This window comes from Sinohyriopsis cumingii, chromosome 7 (assembly GCF_028554795.1).
Source record: "Sinohyriopsis cumingii isolate HCF-2022 chromosome 7, ASM2855479v2, whole genome shotgun sequence".
Taxonomy (NCBI): Eukaryota; Metazoa; Mollusca; class Bivalvia; order Unionida; family Unionidae; genus Sinohyriopsis; species Sinohyriopsis cumingii.
This window is the reverse complement of record NC_142967.1, coordinates 35,672,211-35,694,880: the sequence shown is the minus strand read 5'-3', so window position 1 is coordinate 35,694,880 and position 22,670 is coordinate 35,672,211. Positions and strand designations below refer to the sequence as shown.

The following is a 22,670-nucleotide window of genomic DNA, read 5'->3' as shown; positions in this document are numbered from 1 at the left end:
GCTACAATTGGCATTAAAAAAATTCTGGAATAAAATATCACTGAAATCAGCACAGATCGCAGGCAATCTGAAGGATCCAAATAAACTAACAGGATCAGCAAGGACAGTTAAAGACGAGCAATATCATGTTGACAGATATTATTATGTGGGTTCCAGGTGCAACTGAAGGTAATTTAGCGGTGTTTGATAAAAATGATAAAATTAAAAACTTGGAGGATTCACTTCTAACACTCATGGGAGAGCTTACTCGACGCATCAGAAGAATTGGAGATATAGTGTATGGCGATCTCAACATGAGTAGAAATACAATTATCAATGTGAGAGAACCAAAATCAGACAATGATGTGGCAACAGCAAAATATTTGGACAGCAATGACGCTACAGTCAGAACAATGCATTGCTGAAATTGGTGATGCAATGATTGGTTCTCTCAATATGGCTAATAATAAAATTACTGGTCTCAGAGAACCAGAATCAAACGATGCTGCTGCAACGAAGAACAGCAACATCCTGATGATGACCTCGTTAATGACCATCAATGATGGAATGACCATGTTTAGATTTAGATATTCTAATCCTTTAACTGCATTTGCAAATTTTTGTAGAAACAAGTAGAACCATTAATTAATTTTTGGGGAGTTCAGCAGCAGTCATCAACATTAAGCTCTCTGACATCAAAGAGATTACCGATGGTGTAGTGTATACAGTAGTGTCTGGATCAGCGTTATGGACACCACTCAATAAATCCACCGTTAAGGTTACTAGCATATACAGGTTCTCAGCGTTACAACATTTACAAGATCTACCACAATTTCATGGCGTTATCCACTAACTGGATCTATGTTAGTGATATCAGAGCAAATGGGCGAAGAGACATTTGTGGCAGAACCCAAAGGAAAAAACCGTTGCGTGTTGTACTATTGGTGTATTGAATTTGTCGCCAGTATATCACCTACTTAGAGTACTAGTAATTGACATAATGAACCAATAGATTGACGTTCAGCATTTCAGATACAAGCAAGTGTGTTTGTGGCAGACAACTAAAAAATATTGATGTGCTTAGAGTAAAACAAGAACAAATATAAACCGCAGACATATAGCTGTTATTGATATAACTGTGTATTCGGAAGTCGCTGGAACAGTAACTATAATCGGAGCATTATCAGCCATTCACATAATAACACCAGTAATATAAATTGGTGTTGCAGTTATAGCTGGTATTCTTAATATTATTGCAAAATAAATATGTACATGCACGGTAATAAATTACAGAAATATACAACATTGCTACCAGCAGTAACATGCGCACATGCCAAATTATCATCACTGATATCATCAAGGCTCAATGATGGAATAATATCAGATCAGGAATTCGATGAAACGATTAGGGTTTACTATGAAGCAACTGGAAACCAACCCGTTGACTGACTCCAGGTAGAATCCCGATGACAAAGACAGGGATTTAGACCCATGATTTAAAATCAGGATTTAACTAATAATGTGATAAGATCAATCACTGCAATTGTTAAAAACAAATTGTCGCTAATACAACACCACCAACAACCATGATGATATCAGCAAGCTAAACCAAGCCTGAGTTTGACGTTAACTTTCCTAAGGCAATTCCAACCAAGGAAATAGCTCTAGCACAATTGCGAGTATATTACATCTGTTGAAACATTAGAGCAAACTCATTCGGTGAGTTGCAAGCAAATAATTCATTGGTATTCACATACAAAAATAAGTCTGATGGAACACCAGTCTGGCAAGTTATTGGTATTCCTATGGGCAGTTATCAAATATAACTCATCAATAGTGAATTCCAGCACAGAATCACCTCTATGACAGGTAAATAATCCAAGATCGCTATCACTGTTCATGAGCCAATGTTATCTGCCATGTTAAAAATATCAACAGCTGACTACACCATCGGTATATATCAGTCGTCAATCCGAACTGTGTTAGGATGGCCAGAAGTGCTACAACCAGCACCTCCAGCAAAATCACACCATGAAAGATCTGATTACATTTCAGATAAACCAGGTTGTATCCGATCTCAAATATGTCAATTGATTTATTACTGGAACACAACTGATGAAGGTGAACTCCTCACCGATATTTTACTTCCATATTTGAGGACAATTAAACAGCCGTTCCTCAGATACTATGCGATCACATAAGCAGAATTGCCAACATTTATAATACCAGGATTCAACTTAGATGAGTTAAGAAAAACCATTAGTGATATCATCAATGATAATTTTCCAGCGATACTAGAATTTATGGAGAAAAATATCCCCTCCAAATATTCTTGGACATAACATTGATCCAGATGGTGGTGGTTGCCATATATCGCCTGGTATTGTCAATATATTAAATGTGATCACAGTTAATCTTGCATGTGATGCAGTCTGTGTCAGCTATTAAGTAGATCTTGAAAGATCCAGGCTGGCACAGCATGGATATATCTTACATTCATTTAGTCCTGAAGTTCCACCTGGATATTTAATTGTGTCATTACCTGTTAATCCGGTTTATCTGCAATGTCATAATCCACTGTTACCACGGATACATTTCAGACTTATTGACCAGTGTGGACATCTTCTTGATTTGTGAGATGAATCCCTCATGATAAGTTTGTATTTGAGATTGTAACATAGTCAAGGAGTAAAATCATCTTTTTTAAAAATAAATAAATGTTTATGAGTCTGTTGGCGTTTATGTCAAATATGAAAAAATAACTTATTTTGTGGTATTATATTATGTATCAACACACGAGTTATTGTACACAACAATGCAGTACTTGAAATGTCTGTCAAAACAATCTTGACACTTCCCCACACAAAAGTTTTTAGTGTTAATGTACTTATTGATGATTATGGTGATGGGAAATTTTTATTAACGCAGGAACAGTTAAATGATCTGCAATAAAAACATGTTGTTACAATTGTATGTGATAGAAATTAAATTTTGAATTGCGCACATTCTTGCCTTAAATGGTCCAATTTAAATTAAATACTTTATGGGTTATCCGAAACAGAGTAACTATTTAAATCTGGCCCCCCAAAATTACTATAAACACGCTTACAACTTTAACTTTCACAATTAGATTGTTTACAATCCATTACAACTTTCACTTTCACAATTCCTGTTGACAAAGTTAGGGTGTTTGCAATCCAATTGTTTACAATTGCTCATACATTATTTCAACTGTCTTACATGCACACTATCTTTTTTGTTTCGTATTCACGAGACACTTCTAATCTAATTTTTTCAATTGCGCGTGCAAGTGAAAATAATTGCCAGACATTTTTGTATCATCAACACAAGCTAGAGAATGTGTCATTGCCTGTTGCAGTAATTTAATAAACCTGTGATCGGCTGCAAGTGTGTATTTTACTTCCTATTTTTGTTCTTGTAATATTTCAAAATCATTTGTGATTTTGTTTTTAGGATCAAGTTGATCAGAAAGTTCTATAACATCATCATGTAATTTCTGAACTTCAGAAATAACCACATTAATATTTTCGGAATTCATTATATAATAAAATACATGTTTAGTATAAAAAATAATTTTTAGATGGTATAATTGAGGAGAGCTAGGCCCAGGTGATGCCCATTGGTAGTATTTCCTGGGAGTATATACTTTATTCATATACAGACATCTGCTACCGTAAGTTGATGGTTTTCATATATTATTTTACGTCCAACTGGCATTTGTATTGATCAGTGCTAATTTAAGTACAGATACAAGCCCAAGTGAATCCCTAGATTGCCAAATGACATTCTAGTAGGTCCAGATGGTGATCGGAGCGACCTAACCTCCCAGGAACTATCAGGTATAGTCAGGTGATTAGCACAGATCGATCACATACACAATGTTCAATATCAGATTATAGTATACCATCTCAGTTGTCCCAGCTGTCCCCCTACTTATATAAAAATATATATTTTTTTTGTTGTCTGTGGAGATTCGAACTTATTTTAATTTGTGCATGTGATCACTAGTCAGACGCTTTACCGATCAAGCTATGCTTCATTTTTCCTATACATGTTCGGAACTCATATATAGAATTACGCATAATGGGAAACCCCAGCGGGAAATCCTCTTCCTCCTTGCGGGTATAATACAACCGCCATGTTAAGTTCAGCCCGCCCACTGAATCAATAACAGTGCGGTTGTATTATACCTGTGTGGGGTCTTTTAGACCACATTAACTATATACCTGTACATATAAGTTTGTATACACTGAGATCAGCATAAATATTTTTAAAAAAATACATGCACAGTTATATAGACGAATTCTGTAGTCGGTCAAATGAGTGAAAACAGTTGTTTTGAGATGGAACGCTGATTTCCTTCCTGGAAACATGTGAATGGTACACATGTAGATATACGAAAATCAGGTGCTTACAAATACATCATTGTAAAATTTCCTTGCACGGGAATATGTGAAGTCTCTATGCACACAGACATACATAAAATCAAAACGATCTATTCACGCTTTCCATTCATTTGACCAACTAGGTGATTTTTAATCATGGCCATGGTATAAAACACAAAGAGTATCGGAAGTTGTCTTCGGAAGTGTTAAGTCCCTGCAGAATTATCTCCCTGAGTGTTAACACTCAGACTGTATGCATTCCGATACAAGGAATCTAACAAGTCAGTTCATGTGGTGTGCAATATTGAAATACTATGCTTTGTTTGTATTTCTTTGAAAATGTTGATCTGGTTATTTATCTGCGACACAGTGTACAGAAGCTGGATAAATACAGAAATATTTGTCAGCTGCATATATCGATTGAAATTTTATTTCTTCCCATGTCTCTGTTTTTACAGATATAATTGGTCTTGGAGATTTATAATATTTCCCAATATTTCCACTTTCACAATTCTGACTCTGTATAATAGCCTGAAGATTATTCAAAGAATTATCAAGTTTTTGCCCGTTAATATGATCAATGATAAAACCACCCACTCTTAGACCATTATAACACTCATAAATAAATCTGTCGCAATGATACCTTTTCTCCAACATTAAATCTGAGATAACCAGCATTATGAACCGAACAGACTATTTGTTTTAGTCGACGGTTTCTGATGATATCAGCACGCGATGCCTCATAATTTTTAACGGTAGGATGCGTTACAAATTCTCATTGCTCTATTTATATAGTATATTTTATTTGTCTAAATTATTATTACTTGAAAAAATAAAGTCATTGTCACGAAAATCTAGCGAGATAGTCTCCAGCGTCTTTTATAGGAGAGTTGACTTTGATGCTGTTGGCGTAATTTTTTTAATAATCATAATACAATTTCAAAGCAATGTATTTTTTGCCTCCAAAGTCTACACACAACTGCATTTACCCCCATGTCTCCCTTGTTACATTGCTAACACGGCTTTGTTCCAAGACTCTCTCGTCGCATACTCTGCAGGTTGTATGCACATAAATCCATTATACAAGCCTTACTACAATTAGTTGTATGGGGCCTCGAGTGGCCGAGTGGTCTAAAGCGCTCTCCATTACGGATCACTGCCATCTCACCTCTGTCTGCATGAGTTCGAGTCTCGGATTCTAATGTGGGTTTGCCAGTAGCTTCTCGTGGGTCGGTGGTTCTTCCTCGGGTTTTCCCAGGTTCTTCTTCCACCATTAATACTGGCCGTCATGCATAGAATATCGTGTGCTGAAATGGCGTTAAATTCAACAGCAACAAGTAGTTGTAAATCTAATCATCAACCATTTGCAACCATTCTTTGCGTGAATCATTGTATATTATAAATTAAAGTTTAATTTAAATATATATTTGCCTTAATTCTATGAGGGAAGAATTTACAATATTATCTGCGATCAAACCTCCTCAATGGAGATTCGATCTTGACATAATAGCCCCTGACTTACCGAGGCGAGCTTTGGTTGATTTGACGAATAAGAGTCTAATCAATATAATCCGTGAAGACTAGAGAGAGTTTCGCAACGATGGCGTGGCTTATGTGTGGTTGACATTCAGATTTATGCAAGACGCTGATGCTACAATGAATGACCAGCGAGCAAGGACAATCATTAATTACCTCAACGTTGAACAAAGATACCATTTTAGAATAAAATTTATTGTTGCGGTAGACAACACCTGGATTATCCACGACAAACGCGACCCTGTTCGAGAATCACATCACGCTGGAGATGTTGTAATATTAAGCAGAAATTCCAAACCAGGAATGTTTACTGGTATTTACAAACCATATTAAGAACGAGCATGTCCTGCGACTGCGGTTGTTTATGCGATATTTCCGCTAAACGATAATCCTAGCATTGATAATATTTTACCGATACAAATTTGGACACTGAATTGTGTTGCTGAGCGGGTAACAGAATATTTCGTAAAATTTTCAGAACATACACGTCCTTTAATTCAAGTCCTATTTACGTACCAGTAATAAGAGGGAATGGACGTAACCTAGATTCCCAGGAGGAATAGCGTGACTCCATAAGAAATGCTACTTTATCAAATATGTCGACGTAGTCCTCTAATGGTATGAGATCAGAGTAGCCAACTCGGCGACCTGAAAGGAAAGAAGCACACATGTTTTAAAATGCAAATGTCTCAAAACAGACTCCCTTCAAAGTGTGCACAATTTCAAAAGGAACAAAACTATAACAAAATTCTGAGCTTAATAAAACAGTCATTTAAGACTTTTTTCGGCATGTTGACTAAGATTTAAAATAGAGCAAGTATATCTGAATATTTTGCGACCCAAGCAGACTGTTGATCCATGGTATGGTTCCATTCAAAATCATAAATACACACGAATAGCATGTTACATGAATGTTATGCTAACTGATATTGGAGATTATTTAACTCTTAGCTACCCTTGGAGAACTCCCGATAATCGACTGTTCAAACAGCAATTTAAATACGAGAAATGTAAACGCAATTTACATCATATAGGTCCGAGATTTGTTCAAAATTACATATGTGCTTCTGGGTGTCATATTACCTTGTCTGCCACGTGACCACCAGTGAAGTTCTTTAATTGGAGGAGTTACCACGTCCGGGTGACGGGAAATTCTCCAGAACAGATCCGTACTTCCACTCTTTGGCTGTCCAATAATATAGAAATACGGCAAACAACGAAGTCTGTATGACGACGATGCATTGCGGGATAATCTTTCCCGCCACAATAACGTCATTTTTTCGAGCATGCGCTTTACAGCTCGGGAGTATGAACTGTAGATATTTCGTTGGTATGGGTCTGGAGATATTAGTCTTTCAAACCAACATGGATTTTTGAATCTAGTGTCAAAATGAAACTGTTCCTGTAAAAGCAAAGAAGAAAAGAAAAAGACAAGTCATCCTCTGTCAATACATAGTTCTCTGAATCACAATTTAGACATAACGAATTCACGATGCATCTAAGCTAAAACGCAGCTTCTGGAAAGGTGTGGAATAGGTGCGTAGCTGTAGTCTTAATATACCTCTCTGTTTGTTTGTACCCCTCTACCGATTTAAAAAACGAAAAACGTAAATAAAATCTTTTTTTAAAAAAATGCACAGAACTTAGTTATTTATAATATCAAACCTGATCATGACCAGGGGGCTCCTATATTCGCCACTATTGGGCTTTTCTGTGCATCTAAGGTTTCCGTCACATTTGAAAAGCAGCAATTGTCACCAGAACATTCTGTTCAAAATGATACTAATTTTGGTCTAGACGTCCAAAACATAAATAACAGCGTCGAGGTCTTACGTGTAGGACTAGAACTGGGGCAAAACATAAGTAGCCAGTCCGTTTGACCAGTTGAGAGTTCTAGACATGTCGAGTAAATGTAATGAACAAATGGTATATGGTATGACATTAAAATAGACAAATAAACAGCGGGAATTGTTTCCAAGTGACCATTCGCGAGTCTGGGCGAGATTAGAAGATAAATAACTCAGGTGTTTACGTTCAACAGACGCTTGTAACATGGTATCAGGACGTTTCGCCCCAGTTCAATGGACATTTCGGCCCATTGCAGTGGATATTTCGCCCCAACTGACACATGGACGTTTAGGCCAAGGATATTTTGCCCCACTTCAGTGAATATTTCAGATATTCATAGACACTGATCACCATTACACCATTGTCCCTTTACCATTCAGATTTCATTTCATACTTCCTCTCTCTCCTACGTTTTTATAGAAATTCATCACAATTAGTCACCTGCAACCATCTTTCAAGAGATTCAGAATTAAATCTAATAGTCTAAATATCAACCTATTCTTCTTTATTTCCATCTGATAAGACGATAACTTGTCTATCAACTTTTTTATAATCTTCATCAACCATTTGCAGGCGTTAGGTCCATATACTAGAGCGTGACGATATATTAAGAAAAGAAAACAAAAAAATGCATTCGCTCAAAGACTTTGATCAAAAACATATTATAATTTCAAGAAAGCCTAGTTTTAAACAAACATGATTATCTAGCAAGTATTCTTTAGGCTTAATTAAAGCCAGGTAGCCAGATCACTGCCAACTGATTTTGGCCGCGTGGGTTCAAGTCTCAGGTTCGGCTAACGTGGGTACGTCAGAAAGCTTGCCAGTAGCTTCTTGTGGGTCGGTTGTTCTTCCTCCACCGGTTATAATGGCCGACATGTATAGCCTAGCCTGTGCTGAAAATGGCGTTAAACCCTACAACAACAACAGCAACAGCAACAACAACAACAGCCAGGCAGCTTGTTTGAACTTCGTATTTAAAGAATCCACTAAATGTGTTATCAATGTAATTAGGCTGAGGCAAGATTTTGACTATGTCATGGAAGCTTTTGTGCAAAGGTAATGCAATATAACAAATATCTTTTGAAATTTAAACAAATCCTTGAATTAAACATTTTTATTTATTAAATGATGTCAGAACACGTAAGCAGTGAATGGGGTCACTTTAGCGACAATGGGAATTAGCATTAAAAACCACCCTGGGTCACTTTGGCGACAAGGGAAATTTAACATTAACCACCCTGGGTCACTTTGGCGACAATGGAAATTTAACATGGGCAAAAAACCCTGGGTAAGATTAGCGACAATGGGAATTTAACATGGGGAATAGAGTTTGGGTCTGTCTAGGGACAAGGGGAATTGAACATGGGGAATAGAGTTTGGGTCTGTCTAGGGACAAGGGGAATTGAACATGGGAATAGAGTTTGGGCTTGTCTAGGGACAATGGGAATTGAACATGGGAATAGAGTTTGGGTTTGTCTAGGGACAAGGGGAATTGAACATGTTAGAAAAAAAAACTACTTTAAGGACAAGGGGTATTGAACATGGGATTTTTTTTAAAAAAAGGGTAGGCAATGGAAAGTCAGTCTCTTTTCGAGAAATGTGGGTGGCTCTGAAAAGGGCCTTTGGTTTTATGTTAATATTAACATAGACGGCATCTGTCACGTCTTCTTCTTCTTAAACTCCTTCTAACTGCAGGTCCATACACAAGTACCCTCTTGAGGCATCCTTGTATTTCTACGTAAACTCTTCTCATCCATAGACTAGTATCTGTCCTATCGACAACAGTCCACTTGGACCGGACATACATGGGTATGTCCGTCCTGAACATCATTGTTGACACAAGGGTGGAAGATTGAACGTCGGTCCACATCTTGAGGCTCCGAAAACAGGTGAGTGATTGCGCTGAACTGCGCTTATTTATAGGGAGAGGAAGGATTGAAACGGATTGAGTTCATTGACCAATCCAAACACACGTGACAAAATTCAGTCAGCCCGCATCCAATAAGAAGAGAGCAGTCTGTGACGTCACGTGGTCTATATAGATTCGCTAGCGCCTGTGTGCAGTCAATCTATGCGACAGTGATTCAACATGACGGAAACTCAGAAAACGATTCACTGGGGTGCACCAGCAGTGGAGACCGCCCAAGGGAACCCGGACTTACTTTCAGAAGAGGTACATTGGGATTTTGAGGATTTTCTTACCTCGCAAGAATTTGTTCCGGAACCTTCGTCTCATTCTTCATTACCGCAAGTGGAGAATTTTAGACAGAGACAGAAAGAAGAATTGGACAAATTTATGCAACGACAAAAGGAAGCGGAACAAGCTTTTCTCCTACAGCAACAGCAACAGCAACAAGAAGAGGTAAGGAAAAAACAAAAAGAAGAAGAAGTAGCAGGAAAGAAACAAGAGGGTGAAAATCAAACGGTCACGGTACTGTTGGACATTTTAGCGGAGTTAAGAAGTCTGAAACAAATGTATCAGACTTCTTTATCACGACCGAAGAGAATACGACCTTCCCGAGCTAAACACGCCAACCCTGTGACTAAGCCTACCGTACCACCCTTAGTGATTTCAACTCAATCATCATCATCAGAAGTAGGCCTCGGCCGTGGCAAAGGCTTAAGGCAGTTAAAGTTGATTGCTTAAACTCACCCCTACACCAAAAAAAGGCCCTTTTCAGGGCCACCCACTTCTCTCGAAAAGAGATAGCCTTTCAATTTGCCAATAACTCAAAATCAACAAAAAAAAAACATTTTACCCTTATAGTACGTGTCTGTGTATGAGTGCGTGAGTGTAGCTTCTTATTTAAAATCAAAACTCAAAGACACTTACCTTATATAATTAATGTATTCTTTTCTCCATAGTTACAATCCAATTCACAATTTACAACAGAACACTTTATAAAGTTCATACACTTCTTCTGTTTCTTTTTTTACTCTCTCTGTTTTTTCAATTTCTTCACCGTCACAGTCTTTTCCTCCTCTTCCTCCTCACTTTCTTCCCTTCTTCTTTTCTTCTCCTGTTTCTTTTTCTTCACCTGGCTGCTTTCTTCCTCTGAAGAATCCCTCTCTTCTTCTGAAGAATCCCTCTTTTCTTCTGACACCTCTTGTTTCTTTTTTTGGCAATCTGGAGACCAATGTCCTTTTTCTTGACAATAATAACAGGTATCTTGACTTTTGTCTTTTCTAGTCCCTGTTTTTTTTTCTTTTTTGACGGTCTGGACACTCTGAAGACCAATGCCCTTTCTTCTGACAGATATAGCAAGTATCTTGACTTTTATCTCGAAAGGAAGGAGAGTATTCCGTCGGCTGGTCTGAAGAGAATTTTCTAATGATCCCTCGCAAAGCTCTGATGAAACACACACCCTTTTATATACGCTGGTTTGCCATGACTATAAATTAGTCTATGGTGTTTAAACTTGAGTCATTTGACGTTTTGCACTTAAGATGAAACGATCCTATTCATTCGAGAAGAAAGAAGAAGAAGAAAGTAAGAGGCAGAAACGTGATCTATCGCCTCGTACCAGAGCTGAAGTCTTGGCACAAATTCATGCCAGTGATTTTGAAGAGGACATGAGTGAACCAGAATCTGAACCCTCTAAACAAAGTTCACCACCCTTAGTCAACCCTGAAAAGTACTATTCCATTCGAGAGACGGAAAAGCGCTCCTCTAGAAAATTTAGAACCACGGTTTACACCTACACAGTGAAGTTTAAAGATTTCAAGTCCGACGTACCATTGGAGAAAGCAGAAGGGTTTATCACCGAGATGTGGGATTCTTTGCTCACCGCACTCAAGCGACAATGTCAACCCAAAGAAGACGATCGCTTGACACTATCCATAGATCACGACAGCTTGAAATCCCCTGTTTGGATCGAGTTTAGCAGACCCGCAGAACTAACCCCTTCCAAAGTCATGGACAAGATTCAACACGTACAACAATCTAATGACCAGTTTGACATCACCGATGGTAAAGCCACACTGAAAATGGCCTACGTCTCTCTTCCTCAAGGGACAGGACGCAAAAAGGTCTTATTGGTGAACGACCTTCGCAGCACCAAAAAGAATCTCGTCCAAATTAACAACCCTCAAGACCAGATGTGTTTAGCCCGAGCCATCGTGGTGGCACGAACCTATGCCAACAAGAACGACACGACAGAATGGAAAAGAGCCTGGAAAACTATTCAACGATCCGACCGAGCCAAACAACGAAACGAAGCAGAGCTCCTGTTGCAACAAGCTGGCCTGTCCAAAGACACACCCTGTGGCATTCCTGAAATGCAAAAATTGCAAGATGTCCTAGCCCCACGCTACACCTTGAAAGTGCACCCTCAAGAAGTGCGTGGGCCTCTGTTGTTTCGAGGGAAAGACTTTAAGGATGGAAAATACATTCATGTCTATTATCACGATGACCATTTCGATACCATTACCACTATCACTGGATTCCTGGGATATGTTTATTATTGTGAGAAATGTGACTATGGCTATAAAAATCGAGAACAACACAAACACTGCGGATGGAAATGCTCAGGATGTTTGGCCTCTCCACCCTGTCTGAGCGAAGGACAAGAAAGAGTACATTGTCCTGCTTGTCTGCGCACGTTTGTCAGCCCTGCCTGTTACCAACAACATCTGAAGACGCAAGGTTTACAGAAGAAATGTGCTTGTCAACTCCTGAGATTGTGCCCTACGTGTGGACAAGGCCTACGTACCAACAGTACCAAGACACACGTATGTTCAGGAAAAAAAATGTCACATTTGTCATCACATCGTGGACTTGGAACACCAGTGCTACGTTCAAAAATACCAACCCCCACCAGAGAAAGAGGATGGACACAAGAAGAAAGGCAATTTCATCTTTTTCGATTTCAAATGCATGCAAGAGACTGGCATTCACGTTCCTAATTTCTGCGTGGCTCATCCAGCGTGCGAGAAGTGCATTCAAGAACCTATCTTCAGTCATTGCCCTCACTGCAGCAAGATTCCCGGAGGGCGTGAAAAAATCTTTCGAGGACCGAACACGTTAGCCGATTTTGCCCGATGGGTCTAAGACCCCATCGACAAGACGTGGAGCCAAGAGGACATCGAACGTTAAGGAGATTGTCATCGTCATGCCACAGTGACGGCTCACAATTTCTCCTGATACGATGGACAGTTTCTTTTGAGGTATTATACGGAACAAGGCATCGAACGTCCTAAAGTCACTTTGAACGGAGCCAAAATCATTTTCATGCAAGTGGGACAAGTGCAGTTTAAAGATTCGATGAGCTACTTGGCCATGCCTTTGAGTCGAATGCCTAAAACGTTTGGAATGACAGAAATGGCTAAAGGGTACTTTCCACACTTTTTCAATACGGAAGCCAATCAACACAGCGTTCTACCCCATTTGCCTGAGGCTCACTATTACGACCCTGACAACATGCGTACCGAACAACGAGAAGCTTTCTACGCTTGGTACCAGGCTCACGCCTCCGACCCTTTCGACTTTCTGGAAGAAATGTTAAAGTATTGTCGTTCCGACGTGGACATTTTACGACGTTGCTGTGGAAAATTTCGAGAACTGTTCATGGAACACGGAGGGGTCGATCCTTTGAAAGAAGCTTGCACCATTGCCAAAGCGTGTTCCTTAGTGTATCGACAACGATTCATGCCTGAAAACACCGTGGCTGTCATCAGCCCTCAAACGACCCACTATGTCAAACGTCAGTACTCGGTCAAAGCCCTACGTTGGTTACATTACTTGTGCGACAAGGAAGACAAATGGATTCAGCATGCCCGCAAAGGAGGGGGTGAAAAGACCATCGGAACGTATTCGGTCGATGGTTGGGACTTAGAAAACCCCAAGATCGTGTACGAGTTTAACGGTTGCTTATTTCACGGATGTCCCGTCTGTTACCCTGACCGTGGCACTAAAAATCAGTTTTTACAACGAACCATGGAAGACTTGTACCAGGACACTTGTCAGCGACGCCTAAGTTAGAACAGGAAGGATACCAAGTGGTGGAAATGTGGGAACACGAGTACGATCACCGTATGAAAACCGATCCCGAGTTTAAACGTGTCGTGGAAAGTTACAAGCTGATGGACCCCCTGAACCCGAGGGATAGTTTGTACAGAGGAAGGACCAATGGCACCTGTTTGCTGTACCAAGCCGACGAAGAAAAAGGAGAAGAAATAAAATACTTGGACGTGTGTTCGCTGTATCCCTACGTGTGCAAATATTGTCGCTTTCTTGCAGGGCACTCACAATTGTTCACGGAACACATCGACCTGAAAAACATTCGACAATACGAAGGCTTGATCAAGTGTAAAGTTTTGCCTCCCACGAACCTATACCATCCCGTCTTACCTCACCATTGCCAAGGAAAACTGATGTTTCCTTTGTGCCGTACTTGTGCCGAAACGTGCAACCAAGATCAACCTTGTCAGCACACCCAGGAAGAACGTGCCTTGACGGGAACCTGGGTCAGCGTAGAATTGTTCAAAGCTCTGGACATGGGATACCAACTGTTAGAAGTGTACGAAATTTGTCACTTTCCCAAGACACAACAATACCACAAGGGTGACCCCAGTCAGAAAGGCATTTTCGCAGACTACGTGGATGACTTTTTGAAACTGAAGCAAGAAGCCAGCGGCTATCCGTCCTGGTGTCACACTCCCAAAGACCAAAAGACATTCAAAGAGAAATACTATGAACAAGAAGGCATCTCTTTAGACCACATCGAGAAAAACGAAGGCAGGCGATCGTTTGCCAAAGTGATGTTAAATTGCTTGTGGGGTAAAATGGCACAACGACCGTGTTTACCCAAGACGGAATATTTGACAGAACCTTCCCGCTACTTCCAGATGATTCACGACAAAACCAAATGCATGAAACACGTGGACGTCGTTCGCGAGGATTTGATCTTGGTCAATTACGAAGAAGATCTGGACTTTGTACAAGACGACCCTTTTGGAAATGTCATCATTGCGGCTTACGTGACAGCTCATGCTCGCTTAAAATTGTACGAAGCTTTAGAACTGTTAGGGGAACGTGTCCTGTACTTTGACACGGACAGTTGCATTTACATCCATCACCCGAGTCAACAGCACCCTGACATCGAAGGAGACCGTTTAGGAGCCTGGACAGACGAACATCCCGACGACAAGATTCTAAGTTTCGTCAGTGGCGGTCCCAAAAATTACGGCTACGAATACCGGGACCCACAAGGAGAAGTGCACACGACGTGCAAAGTGAAAAGATTGACTCTGAATTATCGTACCAGTCGTGTGGTCAACTTTGGGGTATTGAAAGAAACCTTGCAATCGGGAGAGGATGAACACTTTAAAGTGACCACCTATCAACCGAACAAGATTGTACGTTTACCCACTCACCACATCGTCAGTCAACCCTTGGAAAAAGTCTATCAAATCGTGTACCAGAAGCGAGTGCGACTTTCCAATCATTTCACCTTACCGTATGGACACGTCGGTATTGGTCTGTATATAAAAAAGAACCCTAGGCAAGATCGATAGTTCATTGTGACTACCAAGTGAACAAGATGAATACTTTCAGAGAAACACAAAACAAGTTTAGAAAGGCACAATTCAAGTGTGGGGCTTCTGAAGTGGAATGCGATTGTGAGCTTTGCGACTTTTTCAACCTGTGTTAGTGACAGTACCAGAAGAACCCGTCACCCAGGACAGGACTGTCGTGGATATGCCTGAAAGACCCTTTCGGGAGGACACTAGTGTGACCTTACCCCCTATAGAACTGGTCAGAACTTTACCCAAAACATGTTGTACAGACACTTGTTTTTATTCCACGTTAATGGTTATCATGTGCCTTTTATTCTTGTACTTAAGCCTTTGGCTTTTATGTATTTTTGTCTTTCGTATTCATGTTTAAAACATTCAATAAACGTGTTCTGAAAAAAAGTATATAAACTCTCGTCTTGTTTGTTTTTGTGTCACAAGTGACATTCCTCACACTATGGCTACCTCTGCTGTCTCTGCTCCCTCTTCCTCTACTGTCAAAGTCATCGACGAACACTTAGATCGTGCCAGTTGGGAGGCTTTGTATCTTCGCCATCCCTTTAACATGCTCATTGCAGGACCTAGCGGTTCAGGCAAAACCGAATTCGTCAAACGTTTGATCGAACATAAACATCATTTGATCGATCGGCCACCTCAGCGGATCGTGTGGTGTTACAAAGAGTGGCAATCGGCGTACAGCCTCTTGCGAGAAAGTCAAGGCGATTCCATCGTGTTTGTGGAAGGCATTCCTAAAGAAGACGACGGCATCGTCTCTGACTCCCGTCAAACCCATTTGGTCATTTTCGACGACATGTTAGGAGAAGACGAAGAAGAAATTAAACTGTGGTTCACGCGCAAAGGGCATCACCGTAATGCCAGTGTCGTTTACATCACCCAAAATTTGTTTCAACAAAGTAAAGCCCATCACACCATCAGTCTCAATGCGCATTACGTGGTCTTGTTTAAAAGCCTTCGAGATATATCGCAAGTGCAAGTCTTAGCCAAACAGTTAGGGACACCTTGGCTGACTCAGGCGTACGACGATGCCACTCAAACGCCACACGCCTATTTACTCGTCGATTTGAAGCCTACGACCCCCGAGGATTTGCGATTTCGTACCCACTTGTTTCACCACTGGGGTCAATACGGAGGGCCTGTCCTGTACACGTCTCCGTCCTCGACTTAATTTCACTCCACAAAAAAAATCTATAAAAACCTCAGACCCTTTTCGTCTGTCTCACACACATTTTGAACATGACGACCCTTCAGTCGCATCTTCCCGTCAAACTGATTCGTGCCTTGTATGGCATCAGTCGAGAAAAAAATTCACAAACACGAGCTCGTGTCTTAGAAGCTAGTCTCAAAGAAGTCTTACGATGGTTCACGGTGACGGCACGTCAATTACTCCAAGGAATCATTCAGATTCCTCATCAAACCAAACGCTTTTTTGATCGAAACAAAGTCGCTTTGACCCAACTGGCCGATCCCCGCATCGACACTCAAACCAAAAAACAAATCATTTTGAAACCTGGAGGGAGCGGTACTCTAGGAGGGGTCATCATTCGCTCTCTCTTAAGATGTGATCCTAATATCCCCAAACTTCTCCCCAAGAAAAAAGTCAAACGAAGCTCCAAGAAGAAGAAAAAGACCAGGTCCCCAAGGAAAACTTCTCCAGTGGCGGGACCCTCCTCTTACCAGACACCACCCCGGAAAAAGAAAATAAGCCCCCAGAAAAAGAAAAGTCCACAGAAGAAAACTAGTCGCAAGAGAGGCACTTCGGCCAGGACGCAACTTTACACTCGCAAACCACGACCTGCCACGGCGGTGACCGTGTCTCCGGCAGCCTCAAGTTCATCCACTTCTCCGTTGATGACACCAAGAACTGAAGAGTACTTGGAGACGTTGATCACACCAAGAACTTCTCCGTTGATGACCCCAAGAAGAACTTCCCCAGTGGCAGGACCCTCCAATTTAGTGGCAGTGGCTGCTGCTCACAAAGTACCTTCTCCCAAAATCAAAGTCCAAGAAAGATCGGGCATGTTACAAAGTTTACTGGATTTGTCCAAGCAAGAACTGGCTCGATTTAGTCCGTTGCGTACCCCTGCACGACGTGTCATGCCTGTCCTTAAACTGATACGGCGTAAAGACAATCAGTGGCGACGTGTTCCAGTATAAGAAAGGTGTATGACCAAGTCGGGGTATCAGTGTTTTTGGTGCTGAAGACTCAAAGATGTCACCCTCCAGAAAACATCCCTCTTCTAAACAGCCCCAAGGAAAGAAAAGAAAAGGACTGCCTCCACGTTTAGTCAAACATGGGGACATGTTATCTGTCCTGTCCAAAGCTTCTCCACCCCTACGAAAAAAACTCATTCAATCAGCCTCCAAAGAGGTCATCGATACCGTGTGCGAATGCTGTTTGAACGTCTTGAAAGGCACGATCCCTTTGTCCAAACACCAGAAACATTGCTTAGGCAAACATCGTCACGTTCTTCGCCAAATGGTTCAAAAGAAAATTCCCATTCGTCAAAAGAAGAAGATGTTGGTCCAACGTGGAGGCATTTTACCCCTCTTGTTTGGTCCCTTACTGAAAGGAGTCTTGGGAACCATGTTGGGAGGACTAGTGGGAGCAAGATAAAAAGGCCCTCGGAAGTCCCAAGATCTCAGAATCGACCCCTGACAACCCCATGGAAGGACAAAAACTAGCTTTAGTGCCTTACAAACGATGGATGGAATACCATCGTCGGCAAGATCAACGCACCCCGCATTTACCTCCCAATCCCAATTTGAGCGAGATGTCCCAGTTACAACACGAATTGCAGCCCTTGATGGATCGCCAAGATTTGTCCGAAAGAGAAAAATCGCAAAAGTACGGTCAACTCTTGCAACGACTGCAACTCTTTCACCAGAAAGCTTTAGACGAAACAGCTCTACCCACTCTGAAAGATTTTAAGACCTTGATGAAAAGTTCAGCACCATCACCAGTACCAGTACCACCACTACCAGTGACCAAGACAGAAAAAGGAGAAGAAGAAGAAGAAGGGTTTCAAACTATACCAGAAAAAGTACGCAAGTTAACAACACCACCTACCTCCAGAATTGGATGGATTAAAAAGATGATGGCCACCCCTTCTTCATCACAAGAGAAAAAGAAAGTGAAGACAGAAGTGAAGACAGAAGTGAAACAAGAACCGATATCCCCTGTTCACACATCCTCCTCCTCGACACCTATTGCCGGTCGCACACGCAAAGCACTGCAATCCAAGAAAATACCCCAAGAGAAAAAGAGTAGCATCCTTCAAGTGTGGGTGTCTTATTAACACACAAACACAAAAAATGGAAAAAGTCTTAGCCAGCATTTACTACGATCCCTCGCATCCTGCAGGTTACGCAGGAGTTCAAAAATTGTATCGTGCTGCCAAAATGCGACTGAAAAGTCTCCGTTTACCTCAAGTGCAACGATGGTTACAAGAACAATCTACCTACACTTTACACAAACCCATTCGACGCAAGTTTTCCAGAAGTCGCACCGAGTGGAAGGCATCGATCATCAATGGCAAGCCGATTTAGCCGGTGTCTATCATTTGGCCAGCTACAATCGTGGCTACAAATATTTGCTTTGTGTCATCGACGTCTTTTCCAAATTTGCCTTTGTCATGCCCTTGACTTCCAAATCGAGCAGCGAGTTAGTGCGAGCCCTGCAACGAGTGTTGAAACAAAGCGGTCACCACCTTCTTAGATGGCAAACGGACAAAGGCACCGAATTTCTGAACCAAGCTTTCCAAAAAGAATTAAAGAAACGTGACATTCATTTTTTTACCACCGAGAATCCCAAAACCAAAGCCAGTATCGTGGAACGTTTTCAACGCACTTTGAAAGAACGCATGTGGAAATATTTTACGCATCACCACACTCTGAAGTACATCGACATCTTACCGCACCTGGTGCAAGCGTACAACCAATCTTACCATCGAAGCATCGGATGTGCCCCGCAAGAAGTGACTCCCGACAACGAAGTGTTGGTGTTTGAACGCCTGTTTGATACGTCCCCGACGAGGGCTGTCCCCAAGAAAAGTGGAGAGTTGACCGTAGGAGATTGGGTGCGCATTGGCAAAACCAAACGCACTTTCGACAAAGGTTACTTACCTAACTGGACCACCGAATTGTTTCGTGTCACTAGACGAGTGCATGGCCGTCATCCTGCCGTCTATAAATTGGAAGACATGAACGGAGAAGTGCTCAAAGGAACGTTTTATTTGCCCGAGTTACAACGTGTCACCAAAAAAGAAGACGACGTGTACGACATCGAAAGCATTCTCGAACGCAGAACCCGTAAAGTGGGCAAACGAAGTGTCAAAGAAGTCAAAGTACGTTGGAAAGGATATCAACCCAGTTTTGATTCTTGGATCGATGCTTCGCAACTCATCGACTATAAAAAGAAGTGACCATCATGCCCTTTCACACAGACGCAGCTTCGTCGACCACTCCTTCACCCAGTTCTTCTGTGCAAGATTTACAAAAACAACCCTTGTGGGTGTGGTGTGGAGAACGTGTGCCTAAAACGCAAATCGTCTTTTTCTGCCAAATCTTCGTGGTGTATTGTGTCATCGGGGCAGCCATTGCCAATTTGAGTTTGCAACAAGGAGACAAACAATTGTGGACCAATTTATTGAGCAGTTGCATCGGTTACCTGCTTCCCAATCCCTCCCTGAAATTCTCCTCGAACGGGAACCAAGAGAACCTTGTGTCCAGTGCCAGTGTCAGTCACCACTCCAACAACCACAACCAGAACCCCATTTTGGGCGGAGACACGCCTCTGACGTCCAGTAACCCCTCGGACAGCCACAGAACTCTGGAATTATGAGTCACCAAAACCAATTTTACTTAACCTTACCCAGCGACAGTTCCATGGAGGTGTTTCCCCACAACACGTTGTGCTGTTACACGGCCAAATTACCTCAGGCCATCCCATTAGATCACGAAGCCCATTGGGAAGTGGCTTTAGTGGAAATGATTGATCCAACACAAATCAAAAACATCACTGAAACTCAAAACAATTTTGACGTCGAAATTCTGGACCCAATAGTGCAGCAAACCATGACGACCACTTCTCAACACAAATCACTTCCCAAGACCCCAATACCCCGCAGCAGCAGTGACACTTCTCCTCCTTTTTACGTTTATCACTTTAAAATTAACCCAGGCCATTATTTTAGTGGTCAACATCTGGTGGAGGCCATCGCCGACAAATTCCATGCAGCATTTGACAAAGTTCTGACCAAACTAAATAAACGTGTCACCATTGAGTACCATCAAGTGTCTCACCGTCTACTCATCAAATTTGAAAGTGAGGAAAAAACTATACGTATTTAATTTTGCCCTGAATTGTATGACATTTTGGGTGGAGACCTCAATTTGGTCACGGATAAGCAGACCAAAACGATTCACATCGCAAACATTGACAACGACGGGCATTTTGCAAGGTATTTTCGTTTCCCGGTAGAACTGAACCAGGGACTGAATTTGATGTTTGTGTACTCCGATGTGGTGGAGTACAACGTGGTGGGACACACCTCTGTGCCGTTACTGCGTGTCATTCCTTTCAAAGTGGATAGTGGCACAACCAATGACCAGGAAGGTGGAAACACTTATCACGTCCACCGCGAATTTGTACATCCTCATTATTTGCCTGTCCGCAAGTCGTATTTGGACACGGTCAACATTGCTATAAAAGGAGATTTGGGACAAAATATTCCATTCACCAAAGGAAAAGTCACGGTGAAACTCCATTTTCGAAAATGGTTCTCTCACGATTCGCAAGTCATATATCCAGTGTACCGAGGGGTTGCTCGACAGCGAGGACACGGTTTAGGAGATATGTTAAAATCGGCCTTTCGTTCGGTGGCCCCGGTGTTGAAACCGATGGTGACACGCGGATTGCACGCCTTGAAAGATTCGGCACTGACGCAAGGCAAAGAATTTCTCCAAAATGTCATCATCGACAAACAAAACCCCAAAGAAGCCTTCATGAGGGCAGGCAAAAATGTCTTGCTACAAACGGGTAAAGACCTTTTGGGCCGACGAGACACACCTATAAATGCCCTGCACGCTACCGAGTCAGGCATTCAGCAAGGACAAGGCAGAAAGAGACGACGAAGAAAACACCCTTTCACCAGACTTCACACGTCTAAAGCTAGAAAGGCAAAGAAAAGAAGAACCGTTCGAGACTTAAACGTTTTCGATCATTGAGAAAGAACAAAAAAAAATGATGCACCGAGAGTCTTGCGCCTGTTCCAAGTCGGAACTGGATCTGTTTGCCATGCCCTCCACCATGATGACCATGCAAGGATCCCAATGGGTGGAATTTAACCCCTTCTCCTCACTGACAGATTCCGCTCCCATCGAGTTTGAAATCAAAGGACAGCCCGAAGATTACATCGATCTGAATAGCAGTACTTGTACTTGAAAGTCAAAGTTCTAGATAAGGATAATGGTGGAATAGATGCCACTGCTGAGAATATAGCTCCCGTCAACAATTTCATGCATTCCTTGTTCAGCTCAGTGGACTTGTACTTGAATAACAAACTGGTCAGCAGCAGCATGGATACTCACCCTTACCGTGCCTACCTGGAAAATCTCTTGACGTACGGAATAGATGCCAAGAATACTCATCTCAATGCTTGTGTGCTATGGGAACCTGACGAAGCGAACACGTTTGACACATTTGACAATGACGGCTTTGTGGAAAGACGAAGCAAAATCAAAGATGGAAAGAGTTTAGAACTGATGGATCGTTTGCATTTGGACATGTGGTTGCAAGAGAAATATTTGCTGAACGGGGTAAATGTTCGCTTGAGACTGAATCGCAGCAGTGCCGCTTTCCATTTGTTGGCTGATGCTGATGCTACTAAGACTGGCAATCCTAAAAGCAAAATCGAGGAGGTCAAACTCTACGTACGACGCGTGGAAGTGTTACCTAAAGTGGGAAACGACATCAGTCAGACGTTGAGCAGAACGACCGCCAAGTATCCCATACGACGCGTGGAAATGAAAACGTTCACCATTCCCGCTAACCAACAATCCATGATCGAAGATCATCTGTTTCAAGGACAATTACCCAAACGTTTAATCCTTGGTATGGTCAAGAATTCAGCCTTCAACGGAGACTTCACTAAAAATCCTTTTAAGTTTAAACACTTTAAGGTGAAGAAAATCGAAGTCAGTCGCGATGGCAAGACCTTGTGTACCCGACCTTTCGAAACTGACTTTAGTGACACGAAGATGAATTACTTGAGATCGTACTTGTCCCTGTACGAAGCCACTGGACAGTTAGGGACCAACACCAGTCACGGCATTACGTACGAAGATTACGCAGGAGGCTATGCTTTG

At 41.7% G+C, this 22,670-nt stretch overlaps 1 protein-coding gene across 1 annotated transcript in view; it reads right to left on the bottom strand.

Moving 5' to 3' along the window:
- LOC149795015 (carbohydrate sulfotransferase 15-like) overlaps window positions 1-22,670 on the bottom strand; it is a 106,595-nt gene that overhangs the window by 12,042 nt on the left and 71,883 nt on the right. Inside the window, exons 3-4 of the mRNA XM_089964680.1 lie at window positions 7,005-7,323; window positions 6,438-6,569 (exon numbers count right to left, since the gene is read on the bottom strand). Of these exons, the coding sequence (XP_089820806.1) occupies window positions 6,438-6,569; window positions 7,005-7,323 (451 nt within the window). The remainder of the gene's footprint in view (window positions 1-6,437; window positions 6,570-7,004; window positions 7,324-22,670) is intronic.